This window comes from Ranitomeya imitator, chromosome 4, assembly GCF_032444005.1.
Source record: "Ranitomeya imitator isolate aRanImi1 chromosome 4, aRanImi1.pri, whole genome shotgun sequence".
In the NCBI taxonomy this organism is placed as follows: Eukaryota; Metazoa; Chordata; class Amphibia; order Anura; family Dendrobatidae; genus Ranitomeya; species Ranitomeya imitator.
Genome location: NC_091285.1, coordinates 228,064,987 through 228,080,542, shown reverse-complemented (window position 1 = coordinate 228,080,542; position 15,556 = coordinate 228,064,987). Strand labels below are relative to the sequence as shown.

Sequence of the window (15,556 nt, the reverse complement as noted above, 5' to 3'; positions counted from 1 at the left end):
TAAGCCGAGAGGGGCGTTTTCAGCATAAAAAAATGCTGCAAACCTTGGCTTATACACGAGTATATACTGTAAGAAACTTTGTAAAATATTTTGTTATAACCCATTTACATTGCAGATCAAACGACTGGCAGCATGTTTGGTCTTCGGTTGGTTACTAACCTGTTTATACGGACACACCATGTATTCAGTGCACATAGGCTTCAATGTTATCTGCAGCGCAAGTCTTGTTTGCGCGTGTGCCTCCTAATGAAGTTCTAGTGAAACGTGCGTTGGGGTGGCGGGGGGAATACAACAAGCAGCGCTTCACACATGTAATTGTATGATCCTCACCCAAGTCTTTTATGTTTGTGTCAGGGAAACCTAAACTCTCTGTGGGTTTCTTACCACCCTCTTCTTCTCCGATTAAAAATCAGTATTTTATTTTCTGCAGGTTCACCAGTTCTATGAATGCTGATCTCTGTATACCCCGTCCACTCCACCGCTTTACAGCTTTCTGTGTACACTGTGCATAGACAGAAAGCTGCCAATCAGTGGTAGGGGCGGATTTATACAGAGCTCATGAATCTGGAGGACTACCGGTAGCAGGTTTACTAGTCCTTAACTCCTGCTGATAAAGCTGTGATTTTAACAAAACTACAGCTGTGATAAAGACCGCTTGGTCGAAACGCGTCGCTCGCCTTACTTTGTGTATGATGCCGTCCCAGGAGTTGTCTCCTCATTTTAATATGTTGGATTAAACTTTTATATTTTATTTGTAAGCTGGATCATCTTTTCGTTTTTTGGATATTCTTCACGTCACGTCAGGACGGAGATCCGTGCTTCCTGCATTTCCTCGGTGTGCTGGCTCCCTGCCTTTTGTTCAGAATCTCAGCACTTGCCTAAAAAAATAAAGCAAAGAGGACCTGTCACATTGGCAAAAGTGGCCAGTTTTTGCACTTATTTCATCCGTGCTTCTCCCCTGAGTATTCCATTTTTGTTTGCATCTTAATCTGCCACATAGTTCCTTAGATATGACCCTTTTTATTTAGTGCTAATGTTTATGGTGTTTACCCAGGGGCCATGATGGCACACATATTCTCCGAGGGCATGTCTTATCCAGCAACTGCAAAAAATAAAATAATAAAAGCATAATTTATTCTATATGCTCTTAAAATGAAGGGATAAAGAGGGGAAAAGGGGGAAACTCTTGGTGTTATTTTACTATTTATCCCTTTATTTTAAAGTGATGGTGTCATCAATACAAACATTTTTTTTAACAATTTAAAAAAAGTAAATATTAATGTTTTATTTTTTTTTAGATATTATCATTTGTTTTTAATGAAGTAAAAAATGAAAAAAAATAAATAAAAATGATTAGTATTTCCACTTTTAAACACTAGGGGGAGCCGGTCCTGAAATTTCCTATGAAAACCCAGTGTACAACTAGCTCACATTACAGCTTCAGTAAATGTGAGTGGTATCTGCTCAGGTGTGTGTTGTCAACCCTCCCCTCCACTTCTCGGTGTTTGTATAAAAATAAGAAAGGATGAAGTTTAGGATCACAGTGTGTAGCCATTTTGTTGGTGACTGCTAATGATACTGACAAGTACAGTGTCACCAAGGACAGTTGACAGCACCGATTCTGTTAGTTAGTGCTGCTCGCTGTATCATAAGCTGGGGTTAGACACGTGGAGTGTATCATGTGCGCTATTAGATATGCCTAGAGTAACACATGCTGAGATTAGATACAGGGCTAAGTGCATTATACTATATGGAGGCCTATGGGGAGTGCATTATACTATATGGAGGCCTATGGGGAGTGTATTATACTATATGAAGGTCTGTGGGGAGTGCATTATACTATATGGAGACCTATGGGGAGTGCACTATACTGTATGGAGGCCTATGGGGAGCATGACCTCCATCCTGGTATATGGCCCTTATCCTGTGTATATGACCCCCATCTTAGTATATGGCCTACATCCTGGAATATGGCCCCTGGTCTGTGTATATGGCCCCCATCCTGGTATATATCCCCATCTTGGTATATGTCCTCATCCTGGTATTTGGCATCCATCCTGATATATGCTCCCCTATGCTGGTATATGCCTCCATATATTCAATGCAAAGAAAAAAAAAGCAATAAACGATCCTACTTACCTACCACGCCCTCCCACGCAGTGCTGTGACTTCTCTGTGCTCTGAACAGGTCAGCGGTAAACTGTGACAGATTGTGATCACCGCTCCCTGCCACCGCAGATACTCACCTCGGACCTCCGCTCCTCTGCACTTTCTCTCCCCGGCAGCTCCTGTAATGGCACGCAGTGACTGAGCATTGTGCGTGCGATGATAGGGTAAAGTTGAGCCCACATCATACACTGCAGGCTCCACAAAGATGGCCACGATGTCCTCCCACAGCTCTAACCTGGACAGGTCACAGTTAAGAGGAAGGAGAAGTAATCTCAATACAAGAGATGTGGTCGCCGTCCGACCACAAGCTCTTATGACCAGGGGCTGCCGTAAGTGAGGTGTTTAAGTGTCCTGCTCAGACAGTTTACACCCCACTACAAAAGAAAATGACAGCCCCAGTGGTTAAAGTAATAAATTAATACATAAAAAACTATTAAAGGGATAATACATTTAATTTTATATTAAAAATAATTATATAAGCAATCACTGGGGAACACAATTTTTTAAGAGTTAGGTCAGACAACTGTTCTTAATTTATTTTTGGATGCTGAATCCAGAAATGATCTCAGTTTTTCTCTATCACGTCAAGTTTTTGAACTATAGGATTTTTGTCTTCTCAAAACTATGTAAACTACTGTACCTAAAAACTGTTTTTTTTAATTAAATAGTACAAATATGAGCAAAAAATGAAATATATAAGAAATAGGCATGACAAAGTTGTGACTACTCTTACAAGTTGCCACGTAGCTCTATATGAGTCGAATTGTAATCAGATAACAAGTCTTATTACAGATATCAGTGCAATTGTGCTTCTCTGGCAGGTAAGTTGTGGAGGAAAAACTTGACGTGCTAGAAAAAAACTGACTACATTTTTGGAACCAGCATGCCAATTTTAGTATAAATCAGCTCAAAAACCTAACTCAACAGAAATTTTGTTTTCAAATTGTTCCCCTATGTTATTTATACAAAACTAAAAATGGTGGCACCTTTCCTTTAAAAGCATATTGAGTAAGTGATGTTTTTATCATTCTATTTTTTGCGGTTGCTGAATATCCTCTCCCTAGCAATTTGTTCTTGCCTGGGAGACAACCTTTGGTCACTTCCATGCATTACTCCCTAAGAGAATAATCCAGTGGCTGGATCTGGTGAGCTGATGTGATCGCCATTTTCTATTCAAACTAAATGAAAATGTGCATCTCATTAGAACCATATGCCAGACAGGCGTAGTACCAGGAACCTTACTTTGCGAAGTCTCTGTCTGGAGCATTTGAGGAGGGTGCCTCTTGTCTCGGGCCTCTAGTCCAGTTAGAGAGGCTTCATGTCGTGGACCCAGGTCCATCTTCCTTCATCTCATTCTTTATAACTTGGCTTAGCCTAGTGAGCAACTATGCTCGGATTGGCCTATTGTTTCTTCTGTTTCAGAACAGGATTCTCAATTCAACCCATGCTTTGTCTAGTCAGAAGTATTCTTGGTACTTTTTTGCTAAATTCGGGACTCTTCATAGTTATTGGTTGAAGAGAGACATATGGCTATCGAGTTTGTCCTATAACACGACATACTACTGAACCGGGAGTAAAATCCCATGAGGTAGATGCTAGTTTCCTCAGGTGAAGAGGGGGAGTGCGGAGTCCTGATTCCACAACAAGATCCTATCAGATTCTAGTGCCATAATCTGAAATAATACTTAACAAGGTAGACATTCGGGCCTCCTGGTACTTTTGGTGTAAATTAACAGTACAGGGTCACGTGGCAGAGAGTTACAAAGGAAAACCCATAGTCTCATGGCTCTTACAGGGAAGAATCCATAGTCTCACTGCCCTCACAGTAGATAATCACTCTCTGATTGGAAGAAACCTTGTTCCTCTAGATATAGAGTTTGGCCCATATCACCATTGCAGATCAGGTATTAAAATATCATTGGAAAGTTCTTGTGCTGTTCCCTCATCTGCTTGCATATGGTAATGGAATCACCTTTTAGGCCTTTATTTTCTCCAGGTTGAGTCGGTCAGTTTTGCCACATAATGAATTATGGTAAATACTAAAAAATAAATTGTGGAATTGCACTTTTTGCAGTTTCAACGCACTTGGATTTTTTCTGCTTTCCAGTGCATCAAATGATAAAATGAATGGTGTCATTCAAAAGTACAACTTGGCCAACAAAAACAAGCGCTCATAGGTCTTTATTGATGGGGTAAAAAAGTTATAGCTTTTGGAAGAAGGTGAGAAAAAAACGGAAAGTCGCAATGTCATGGAAGGGTTAAACAGGCTGACTATGGTTATGACGCGCATAGATCAATCAATAATATTGTTGTTCGGTGCGCATAGGCTGGTATTTTTGTCACCAGCACAGGTACCATTTACACATGATGATGCGCTGCTGAGAATGAAGATTTTTTTTATGTTTTAAACCAATCAAAATTTAATTTTGCACAACGATGAAGTTTTTGGCTTATTTGTGCAATGCTCATTGTTATTTGGGTGATCAGCAGCCTGTTTACTAGGAACATTTGTTTCTGATAATCGTGGAGTGTAAATGCTCCCATGTTGACTCCCTTATTGAGGGATCGGATATTGAGTACAAAGTGACGTGTGCTGACTGTTTTCTCCACCCCATGTTCACACATGCGTGCTGTCATCTATGGAGACTCTGCTGCTCACCCCGTGTTCACACATGCGTGCTGTCATCTATGGAGACTCTGCTGCTCACCCCGTGTTCACACATGCGTGCTGTCATCTATGGAGACTCTGCTGCTCACCCCGTGTTCACACATGCGTGCTGTCATCTATGGAGACTCTGCTTCTCACCCCGTGTTCACACATGCGTGCTGTCATCTATGGAGACTCTGCTGCTCACCCCGTGTTCACACATGCGTGCTGTCATCTATGGAGACTCTGCTGCTCACCCCGTGTTCACACATGCGTGCTGTCATCTATGGAGACTCTGCTGCTCACCCCATGTTCACACATGCGTGCTGTCATCTGTGGAGACTCTGCTGCTCACCCCATGTTCACACATGCGTGCTGTCATCTATGGAGACTCTGCTGCTCACCCCATGTTCACACATGCGTGCTGTCATCTATGGAGACTCTGCTGCTCACCCCATGTTCACACATGCGTGCTGTCATCTATGGAGACTCTGCTGCTCACCCCATGTTCACACATGCGTGCTGTCATCTATGGAGACTCTGCTGCTCACCCCGTGTTCACACATGCGTGCTGTCATCTATGGAGACTCTGCTGCTCACCCCATGTTCACACATGCGTGCTGTCATCTATGGAGACTCTGCTGCTCACCCCATGGTCACACATGGGTGCTGTCATCTATGGAGACTCTGCTGCTCACCCCATGTTCACACATGCGTGCTGTCATCTATGGAGACTCTGCTGCTGCACAGATCACCTTCTAGTAGACTGTCTCACGCCAGTGACTACAGATTACAGACCGCACTGCTCCGTCTTTTCAGTGAATAGTTGTCAAGTTGTGATGATCATACATTCAGTATTTACAGACTTGTCAAGAAATACATTTTTGTGTGTGGTTAGATGCTATAAGTATAAATCTACATTTATATTGTGTCCATTATCACCGAATTCTACTGACTGATTTGTGTAACTTTTTTTTAGCTGGACTAGAGCATCTGAGAAACCTTCAGCGGCTTGTCTTGGATCATAACCAGCTGATATCCACTAAGGCCCTTGAGACAACACTTTTGTTGACCTGTTTGGACTGTTCATACAATTATCTCACGGAACTGGAAGGAATTCAGAACTGTGGCCTCCTGCAGATTCTAAAGTTACAAGGAAATAATTTATCAGAGGTAAAGTATTAAATAATAATAATAACATATTCCGCAGCACTTTACAATTAAGCGGGGACATGTACAGACAATAAATTCAGTACAAGTTAAGACAATTTAAACAGTGACATTAGGAGTGAGGTCCCTGCTCGCAAGCTTACAATCTACAAGGAAATGGGGGCACACAATAGGTGAAAAGTGCTTCTTATTTCAGGTCTGACAATTATAATAAATAGGGATTTTCAGATAAAGCTGTTTGATCCGGGCATTAGCCTGTGTGTTGAAAGGGCCACTGTCACCCCCTCTAGCCGTTATAAACTAAAAGAGCCACCTTGTGCAGCAGTAATGCTGCATTCTAACAAGGTGACTCTTTTAGTTTTTGCTGCTGTTATTCCCTCAATAAAGCGTTTTATAATTTTCCCCAAATACCTATCTTTATACCTGGAGGCAGGTCTGAAGCCTCCTCTGTGAAGTTCCCAACTGCTGTCAGTCATCTCTTCTGGGACGCTGGTCGCCGCCCCCTGAGCGCTGTTTTCGTCTGAAATCTGGTGCCTGCGCTGTGCTCGCCTGCCTGGGGCAGGCGCATTGAGCATCGGCCGTCATAGCTCAGATGCCGGGTTACTGACTGCGCCTGTGCGGGCAGTGCGGCCACCCTGTTAATGAATCCCCGCCCCGAACTGTGTTATGCATTATGCACAGTGCGGGGCTGGGATTCCTGGGCATGCGCACTGCGCTTGTCAGACGCTCCCCCAGGTCCCCCACCTTCCAGCGTTGGTCTGTGCAGCTGATCCATCCTTCCAATCGCCGGCAAGGATACTTGTATATTCCTGCAAGGATGGATCAGCTGCACAGATCGATGCTGGAAGGCGGGGGACCTGGGGGAGCGTGTGGCATGTGTAGGGCGATAGACGGAGATGAGAGAGGACATATAAGGCGGTGCAGAACTGTGGAGAGCTTTGTGGGTGAGAGAGATGAGTTTATACTGGACCCTGTAGCGAATGGGTAGCCAGTGTAATGACTGGCACAAGATAGAGGCATCGGTGAATTGGCTGGACAGAAATATGACCCTGGCTGCTGCATTCAAGATGGATTGGAGAGGAGAAAGTTTGGTAAGAGGGAGACCGATCAGAAGAGAGTTGCAGTAGTCCAGACAGGAATAAATAAGAGCAACAGTAAGAGTCTTAGCAGTTTCAAAGGTGAGAAAAGTTCGGATTCTGGAGATGTTTTTAAGATGCATGTGACAAGAGCGAGTGAGTGATGGGATATAGGGAGTAAAAGAAAATTCGGTTTCGAAAGTGACCCCAAGATAGCGGGCATGCCGCTTGGGAGTTATGGTTGATCCCTCCAGGGTAATTTCTATGTTGGATAAAGTGAGGTTAGTTGAAGGGAGAAACACAAGAAGTTCTGTTTTGGAGAGATTTAGTTTCAGATAGAGGGAGGACATGATGTTAGAGACAGCAGACAGGCAATCCTTGGTATTTTGAATTAGGGTAGGGGTGATGTCAGGGGAAGAAGTGTATAATTGGGTGTCGTCAGCATAGAGATGGTACTGGAACCCAAATCTGCTGATTTGTCCAATAGGGGCAGTGTATAGAGAGAAGAGGAGGGGGACTTGGACTGAGCCTTGCGGAACCCCGATAGTAAGGGGACGAGGAGAGGAAAAGGAGCCTGCAAAAGATACAGTGAAGGAGTGGTCAGAGAGGTAGGAGGAGAACCAGGAGAGGGCTGTGTCCTTGAGGCCTACAGAGTGGAGCATAGAGAGGAGGAGCTGATGATCCACAGTGTCGAATGCTGTGGAGAGATCCAGGAGAATCAGCAGGGAGCAATGACCTTTGGATTTAGCTGTTATTAGATCATTAGAGACTTTAGTGGAGTGTAAAGAGCGGAAACCAGATTGTAAGGGGTCGTGAAGAGAGTTATCTGAGAGATAGCGGATTAGACGGGAGTGGACCAAGCGTTCCAGGAGTTTAGATGTGAAGGAAAGGTTAGAGACAGGTCTGTAGTTAGCAGTGCAGTTCGGGGTCCAGTGATGGCTTTTTAAATAAAGGGGTTATGATGGCATGTTTAAATGAGGAGGGAAAGATACCTGAATATTTTAGTCAGGTGAGTGGTGACCACTGGTGAGGGAGACTGCAGGAGATGATGTGAAGGAATGGAGTCACTGTTGCAGGTGGTAGGCCAAGCAGAAGCGAGGAGCTTGGAAACCTGTACTTCTGAAGCAGGCTCAAAGATGTCTAGTGAGCTTGAGGTGCGGCAGGGCAGGGACTCCAGGCACTGAGGAGATTGGGCGGAGATATCCTGATGGATGTGGCTGATTTTTTTCTAGGCGATAAGTGGCCAGATCCTCACCGCTGAGGTTGGTGATGGGGGCCTGTACTTTAGGTTTCAGGTGGGAGTTTAAGGTTTCAAAAAGTTGTTTTGGGTTGTTGGATAGTGATGTGATGAGTGTGGTGAAGTAGGATTGTTTGGCCAGATGAAGGGCAGAGTTATAGGTTTTGAGCATGAACTTATAGTATATGAAGTCTTCTGCTAAGAGATTTTCTCCACTGCCGCTCTGCACACCTTGAGCAACACTGAAGAAAGCGTGTTTGCATAGTGTGCCAGGGCTGCCGTTGTCTGTGTCGGGTCTTTCTGCGTGTAGAAGGTGCTGCTTCATCTAGGGCATTCTTCAGTGTATTATTGAAGTGTGACAATGCTAAGTCTGGACAGGAGAGGGAGGAGTTGGGGGCTAAAGATGTGTGGAGATTGTCCATAAGCTGCTGGGTATTAATGGTATGTGTATTCCGATAAGTGTGGTAGGTGGGGGTGTCCTGGGTGAGCAGACAGAGAAGGAAAGAAGGTTGTGGTCTGAGAGCGGGAGAGGGGAGTTAGTAAAGTCGTGCAGTGAGCCGGGACGGGGAAAAAACAGGTCCAGAGTATTCCCGTCTTCATGCGTAGGAGAATTACCGTATTTTTCGGACTATAAGACGCACCGGACTATAAGGCGCACCCAGGTTTTAGAGGTGGAAAATAGGGGAAAAAAATATTTAAAGCAAAAAAATGTGGTAAAATATTTAATAACATAAATAACATACTATTATATGTGGTGTTATTATATATAATAGTATGTTATTATGTTGGAAGCTGCGGGACCAGTGTGGTGTCTGTACAGTACTATATGAAGATGCTGGAGGGTGAGTATAAGAATGGGAGCACAGAGCTTATATTGAAAGCACCACTCCAGCACTGCAAAATAACACTGGAGTGCTGCTTTAAAATCCCATGGGAAAACTATAACTCCCAGCATGTCCTGCAGATCCTATGACATGCTGGGAGTTATAGTTCACCAAAGGAGTGGCAGAGTGCTTTATTGTGTTTTGTAAAGACTAACCTCTTAAATGTGGCAGCCAGCCACACTGTGGTGAGGTAAAAGCATGCCATGACTGCACACAGAGCCTTCCCTCGTTTCCTTTCCACAGCACAGGTTATGAGGAAGCTGCAGATTCTAGTGGAGAGCCTGAAGGACCTGTGATGATGTCAAGAAGAGGGAGGGCTCTGAGCTGCCATGTGATGCTCCAGCCCGCCCACTCCTGACATCAAACAGGTCCTGTTTGTGCACAGCACTCAGCATCCAGCCCAGGCATGGCAGGCAGGTATGCAGCGATCTCCTCTCTCCTCTGGCCCCTGCTGCTGCTGTCTCCTCTCCCCCGGACACACAGACCTCCCCAGCTGCTGCAGGAATCAGGGCTGGAGAAGCCATGTGTGTCCCTGCTTAAGTGCAGTATTCATTTGCTGCTCCTGGCTCACTGCTCAGCTGATAGGTGGGCGTGAGTAGCTAATGAATATTCACTGCACTTAATCATCGGGACCATGTGGTTTCCCCAGCCTTGATTCTGGGCAGCGGGACATCCTGAAGTGGGATAACAGTGCGATCCCACTCACTGCTGCCCCCCTCCCCACATGCTACATCTGTACCATAAGACGCACCCACACTTTCCTCCCAAATTTGGAGGAAAAAAGTGTGTCTTATGGTCGGAAAAATACGGTAGTAAACTGTGAGAGGCCGAATGAAGAAGTTAGAGAAAGAAGATGAGAGGCAGATTGGGAGGGGGGATCATTGATGGGGATGTTAAAGTCTCCCATGATGAGGACGGGGATGTCACAGGATAGGAAGTGAGTAAGCCAGGTGGCAAAGTGGTCTAGAAACTGGCTAGAGAAGCCTGGATGGCGATAGACAACCGCCACTCACAAGGAGAAGGGCTTAAAGAGTCTGACGGCATGGACGTCAAAGGAAGGAAATGTAAGTGAGGGAACCGGGGAATGAACTGGAAAGCACATTGTGATGAAAGGAGAAAACCAACACCTTCACCCTGTCTGTTCTCAGCTCTGGCAGTATGTGAAAATTTCAGCCCACCAGACGAGAGAGCGGTGGTGTCTGAATGCTGGATCCAGGTTTCTGTAATAGCCAGAAGGTTAAGGGAATTAGAGAGTAAGAAATTGTGAATGTAAGTTAGTTTGTTACCCACAGACCGTGCATTCCAGAGAGCACAGTGGAAAGCAATAGGACAAGGCATGCACTGAATGTTAATAAGATTAGCAGGGTTTCTATATGCAGCTGGAGGAGAGTAATGTATGCTGGTGGGATGATTTGTATGAGCATTTTGAGTGCTGCAAGGAGGTATTCGATGGTTTGGAGTGGGTAAGAAATGTCAGTAGAGCCTCAGAGTTATGCATGGTAGAGGGGAGAAGGAAGGGGTGAATATGGAGAGAGTGCACAGAATGTGTTAAAGGGCGGGCGAGTTGTGAGAAAGCAGAAGTAAAAACAAATAAGAAGCAAATTGATATGATCAATGCATAATGTAGTACGACTGACCAAGAAGCATGATTGTATGAAAAACTTATGCACCTTACCTGTCTCCTGCAGGTAAGCATTCCGAATACATGATAGTAAGATAAATGTGTGTGTGTGTATATATACTATATATATATACTATATATATATATATATATATATATATATATATATATATATATATATATATATATATATATATATATATCCCAAAGAAAAGAAAAGGAGCGCACTCACTGGTCATCCGGTGCATTCTCACTGACCCGTTGAAGCGCCAGCCAGGCGCGAAAAGACCGTCGTCTAGCTTCGCCGCACTCTTTGTACAGCACCCCCGGTCGTGAAGATGTATCTCACAGCGTTTAAATAAAGTTACCTGCACCGGATGACCAGTGAGTGCGCTCCTTTTCTTTTCTTTGGGATCTACACGTGGATTTTTTCCAGCGGAGCACAGCACCCAGGATCATATACCTTGGCCGACAAGACACAGGTGAGCGGTTCCCACTATATTCTTATAGGCGGTAGTGCTGTCCGGCTGTTCTCTGTACATTTGCATATATATATATATATATATATATATATATATATATATATATATATATATATATATATATATATATATATATACACTGCTCAAAAAAATAAAAGGAACACTTAAGCAACAGAATATAACTCCAAGTTATAATTGCACAACCATGCTATTGTGCAAATGGAATAGAAAACAAATGGAAATTATTGGCAATTATCAAGACACGCTCAATAGAGGAGTGGTTCTGCAGGTGGGGACCACAGACCACATCTCAGTACCAATGCTTTTTTGCTGATGTTTTGGTCACTTTTGAATGTTGGTTGTGCTTTCACACTCATGGTAGCATGAGACGGACACTACAACCCACACAAGTGGCTCAGGTAGTGCAGCTCATCCAGGATGGCACATCAATGCGAGCTGTGGCAAGAAGGTTTGCTGTGTATATATACTGCAAAAAAATATTAAGGGAATACAAAAATCCCACATCCTAGATATCACTGAATGAAATATTCCAGTTGTAAATCTTTATTCATTAAATAGTGGAATATGTTGAGAAGAATAAAACCTAAAAATGATCAACGTACATCACAACTAATATCCCTCGGAGATCTGGAGTTGAAATTATGCTCAAAGTCATAGTGGAAAATGAAGTTACAGGCTGATCCAACTTCAGTGGAAATGCCTCAAGACAAGGAAATGATGTTCAGTTGTGTGTGTGTTGCCTCCATGTGCCTGTATGACCTCCTTACAACCCCTTGGCATGCTCCTGATGAGGCGGCGGATGGTCTCCTGAGGGATCTCCTCCCAGACCTGGACTAATGCATCAGCCAACTCCTGGACAGTCTGTGGTTCAACGTAACGTTGGTGGATAGTGCGAGACATAATGTCCCAGATGTGTTCAATCGAATTCAAGTCTGGGGAACTGGCGGGCCAGTCCATAGCTTCAATGCATTCATCTTGCTGGAACTTTTGACACACTCCAGCCACATGAGGTGTGGTGTTGTCCTGCATTAGGAGGAACCCAGGGCCAACCGCACCAGCATATGGTCTCATAAGGGGTCTGATGATCTCATCTCGGCACCTAATGGCAGTCAGGCTACCTCTGGCAAGCACATGGAGGGCTGTGCGGCCCTCCAAAGAAATGCCACCCCACACCATTATTAACCCACTGCCAAACCTGTCATGCTGAAGGATGTTGCAGGCAGCAGATCGCTCTCCACGGCGTCTCCAGACTCTGTCACATTTGTCACATGTGCTCAGTGTGAACCTGCTTTAATCTGTGAAGAGCACAAGACGCCAGTGGTGAATTTGCCAATCCTGGTGTTCTGTGGCAAATGCCAAGCATCCTGCACGGTGTTGGGCTGTGAGCACAACCCCCATCGGTGGACGTAGAGCACTCAGACAATCCTCATGGAGTCGGTTTCTAACCGTTTGTGCAGACACATGCACATTTGTGGCCTGCTGGAGGTCATTTTGCAGGGCTCTTGCAGTGCTCCTCCTGTTCCTCCTTGCACAAAGGCTGAGGTAGCGGTCATGCTGCTGGGTTGTTGCCCTCCTACGACCCCCTCCATGTCTCCTGGTATACTGGCCTCTCTCCTCGTAGTGCCTCCAGCCTCTGGATTCTACGCTGACAGACACAGCAAACCTTGCCACAGCTCACAATGATGTGCCATCCTGGATGAGCTGCACTACCTGAGCCACTTGTGTGAGTTGTAAACTCTGTCTCATGCTACCAAGAGTGTGAAAGCACAACCAACATTCAAAAGTGATCAAAACATCAGCCAGAAAGCATTGGTGCTGAGATGTGGTCTGTGGTCCCCACCTGCAGAATCACAGTTTGATTTCACAGAAGTTTGGCTTATTTGGAGCTATATTCTGTGTTTAAGTGTACCCTTTATTTTTTTGAGCAGTGTGTGTGTGTGTGTATATGTGTGTGTATATATATATATATATATATATATATATATATATATATATATATATATATATATATGTATATATATTAGTGGCCCGATTCTAACGCATCGGGTATTCTAGAATAGAATATGCATGTGCACGTAGTATATTGCCCAGCCACGTAGTATATTGCGCAGCCACGTAGTATATTGCCTAGTGACGTAGTTTATTGCCCAGTCACGAAGTATATTGCCCAGTTGCGTAGTATATTGCCCAGTGACATAGTATACAGCACAGAGCCACGTAGTATATTGCACAGCGACGTAGTATATTGCCCAGTGACGTAGTATATTGCCCAGTGACGTAGTATACAGCACAGAGCCACGTAGTATATTGCACAGCGAAGTAGTATACAGCACAGAGCCACGTAGTATATTGGCCAGTCACGTAGCATATTGCCCAGGCAGGTTTGTCACAGGTTAAAAAATAAACATATACTCACCTATCCGAGGGAGCCCTTCCAGTCAACGGCAGCTTCCGGTCCCAGGGTTGGTGTGAGCGCAGGACCTGTGATGATGTCGCTGTCACATGACCGTGACGTCATGGCAGGTCTTTCTAGCGCAGGCACGCAGGGCCTGTGATGACGTCGCGGTCACATGACCGTGACGTCATGGCAGTTCCTTCTAGCGCAGGGCCTGTGATGATGTCGCGGTCACATGACCGTGACGTCATGGCAGGTCCTTCTGCGACTGGAACCTGCAACGGAAGGTGGCGAGCGGCTACGGACGGTAAGTATAGCAGGTTTTTTTTATTATTATTATTTTTAACATTACATTTTTTACTATTGATGCCGCATAGGCAGCGTCAATAGTAAAAAGTTGGGGACACACAGGGTTAATAGCGGCGGTAACGGAGTGCGTTACCCGCGGTATAGCGCGGTCCGTTACCGCCGGCATTAACCCTTTGTTAGCGGTGACCGGAGGGGAGTATGCGGGCGACAGGCACTGACTGCGGGGAGTAAGGAGCGGCCATTTTCTTCCGGACTGTGCCCGTCGCTGATTGGTCGCGGGAGCCATGACAGGCAGCTGGCAAGACCAATCGGCGAATGAATAACCGTGACAGACAGAAGGACAGAAAGACGGAAGTGACCCTTAGACAATTATATAGTAGATATATATATATTAGATGGTGGCCCGATTCTAACGCATCGGGTATTCTAGAATATGCATGTCCACGTAGTGTATTGCACAGCCCACGTAGTATATTGCCTAGCCACGTAGTATATTGCTCAGCCACATAGTACATTGCCCAGCCACGTAGTCTATTGCTCAGCCACGTAGTCTATTGCCCAGCCACGTAGTCTATTGCCCAGCCACGTAGTCTATTGCCCAGCCACGTAGTCTATTGCCCAGCTACGTAGTATATTGCCCAGTGACGTAGTATATTGCCCAGCCACGTAGTATATTGCCCAGTTACGTAGTATATTGCCCAGTGACGTAGTATACAGCACAGAGCCACATAGTATATTGCCCAGCCACGTAGTATATTGGCCAGTCACGTAGTATATTGCCCAGCTATGTAGTATATTGCCCAGCCACGTATGTCACAGGTTAAAAAATAAACCTATACTCACCTTCCGAGGGCCCCTTGTAGTTCGGTCACATGACCGTGACTTCACGGCAGGTCGTTCTCGCGCAGGCACGCAGGCTCTGTGATGACGTTGTGGTCACATGACCGTGACGTCATGGCAGGTCCTTCTCGCGCAGGCGTGCAGGGCCTGTGATGACGTTGCGGTCACCGGAGCGTTGCGAAAGGTGAGTATATCATCATGATTTTTTATTTTTTTAAATTATTTTTAACATTAGATGTTTTTACTATTGACGCTGCATAGGCAGCATCAATAGTAAAATCTTGGTCACACAGGGTTAATAGCGGCGGTAACGGAGTGAGTTACCCGCGGCATAACGCGGTCCGTTACCGCAACCATTCATCCAGCTCCTATACTCCAATCCCGCTACCACCCTCCGCTACTCTTCCATCGTTTTGAGGTGCACTCCATCCGCCTCTATTCCCCTTCCAACCTCCAGCTGGCTGTCAACTATCACCCCCCTCAGAACTAGCCATCTCCACCTTTCTCGACCACTTCACCACCTGGCTACATCATTTCCTCTCTGCTCACATCCCCACTATCATCATGAGTGACTTCAATATCCCCATTCACAGTTCCACCTCAGCTGCCTCTAAACTTTTATCGCTCATTGCCTCCTTCGGCCTCACTCAATGGTCTTCTGCGGCCACTCACAAAGAAGGTCACACACCAGACCTCATCCTTACC

At 45.1% G+C, this 15,556-nt stretch overlaps 1 protein-coding gene across 1 annotated transcript in view; it reads left to right on the top strand.

Moving 5' to 3' along the window:
* LRRIQ1 (leucine rich repeats and IQ motif containing 1) overlaps positions 1-15,556 on the top strand; it is a 269,506-nt gene that overhangs the window by 59,632 nt on the left and 194,318 nt on the right. Inside the window, exon 10 of the mRNA XM_069764400.1 lies at positions 5,796-5,989. Within this exon, the coding sequence (XP_069620501.1) occupies positions 5,796-5,989 (194 nt within the window). The remainder of the gene's footprint in view (positions 1-5,795; positions 5,990-15,556) is intronic.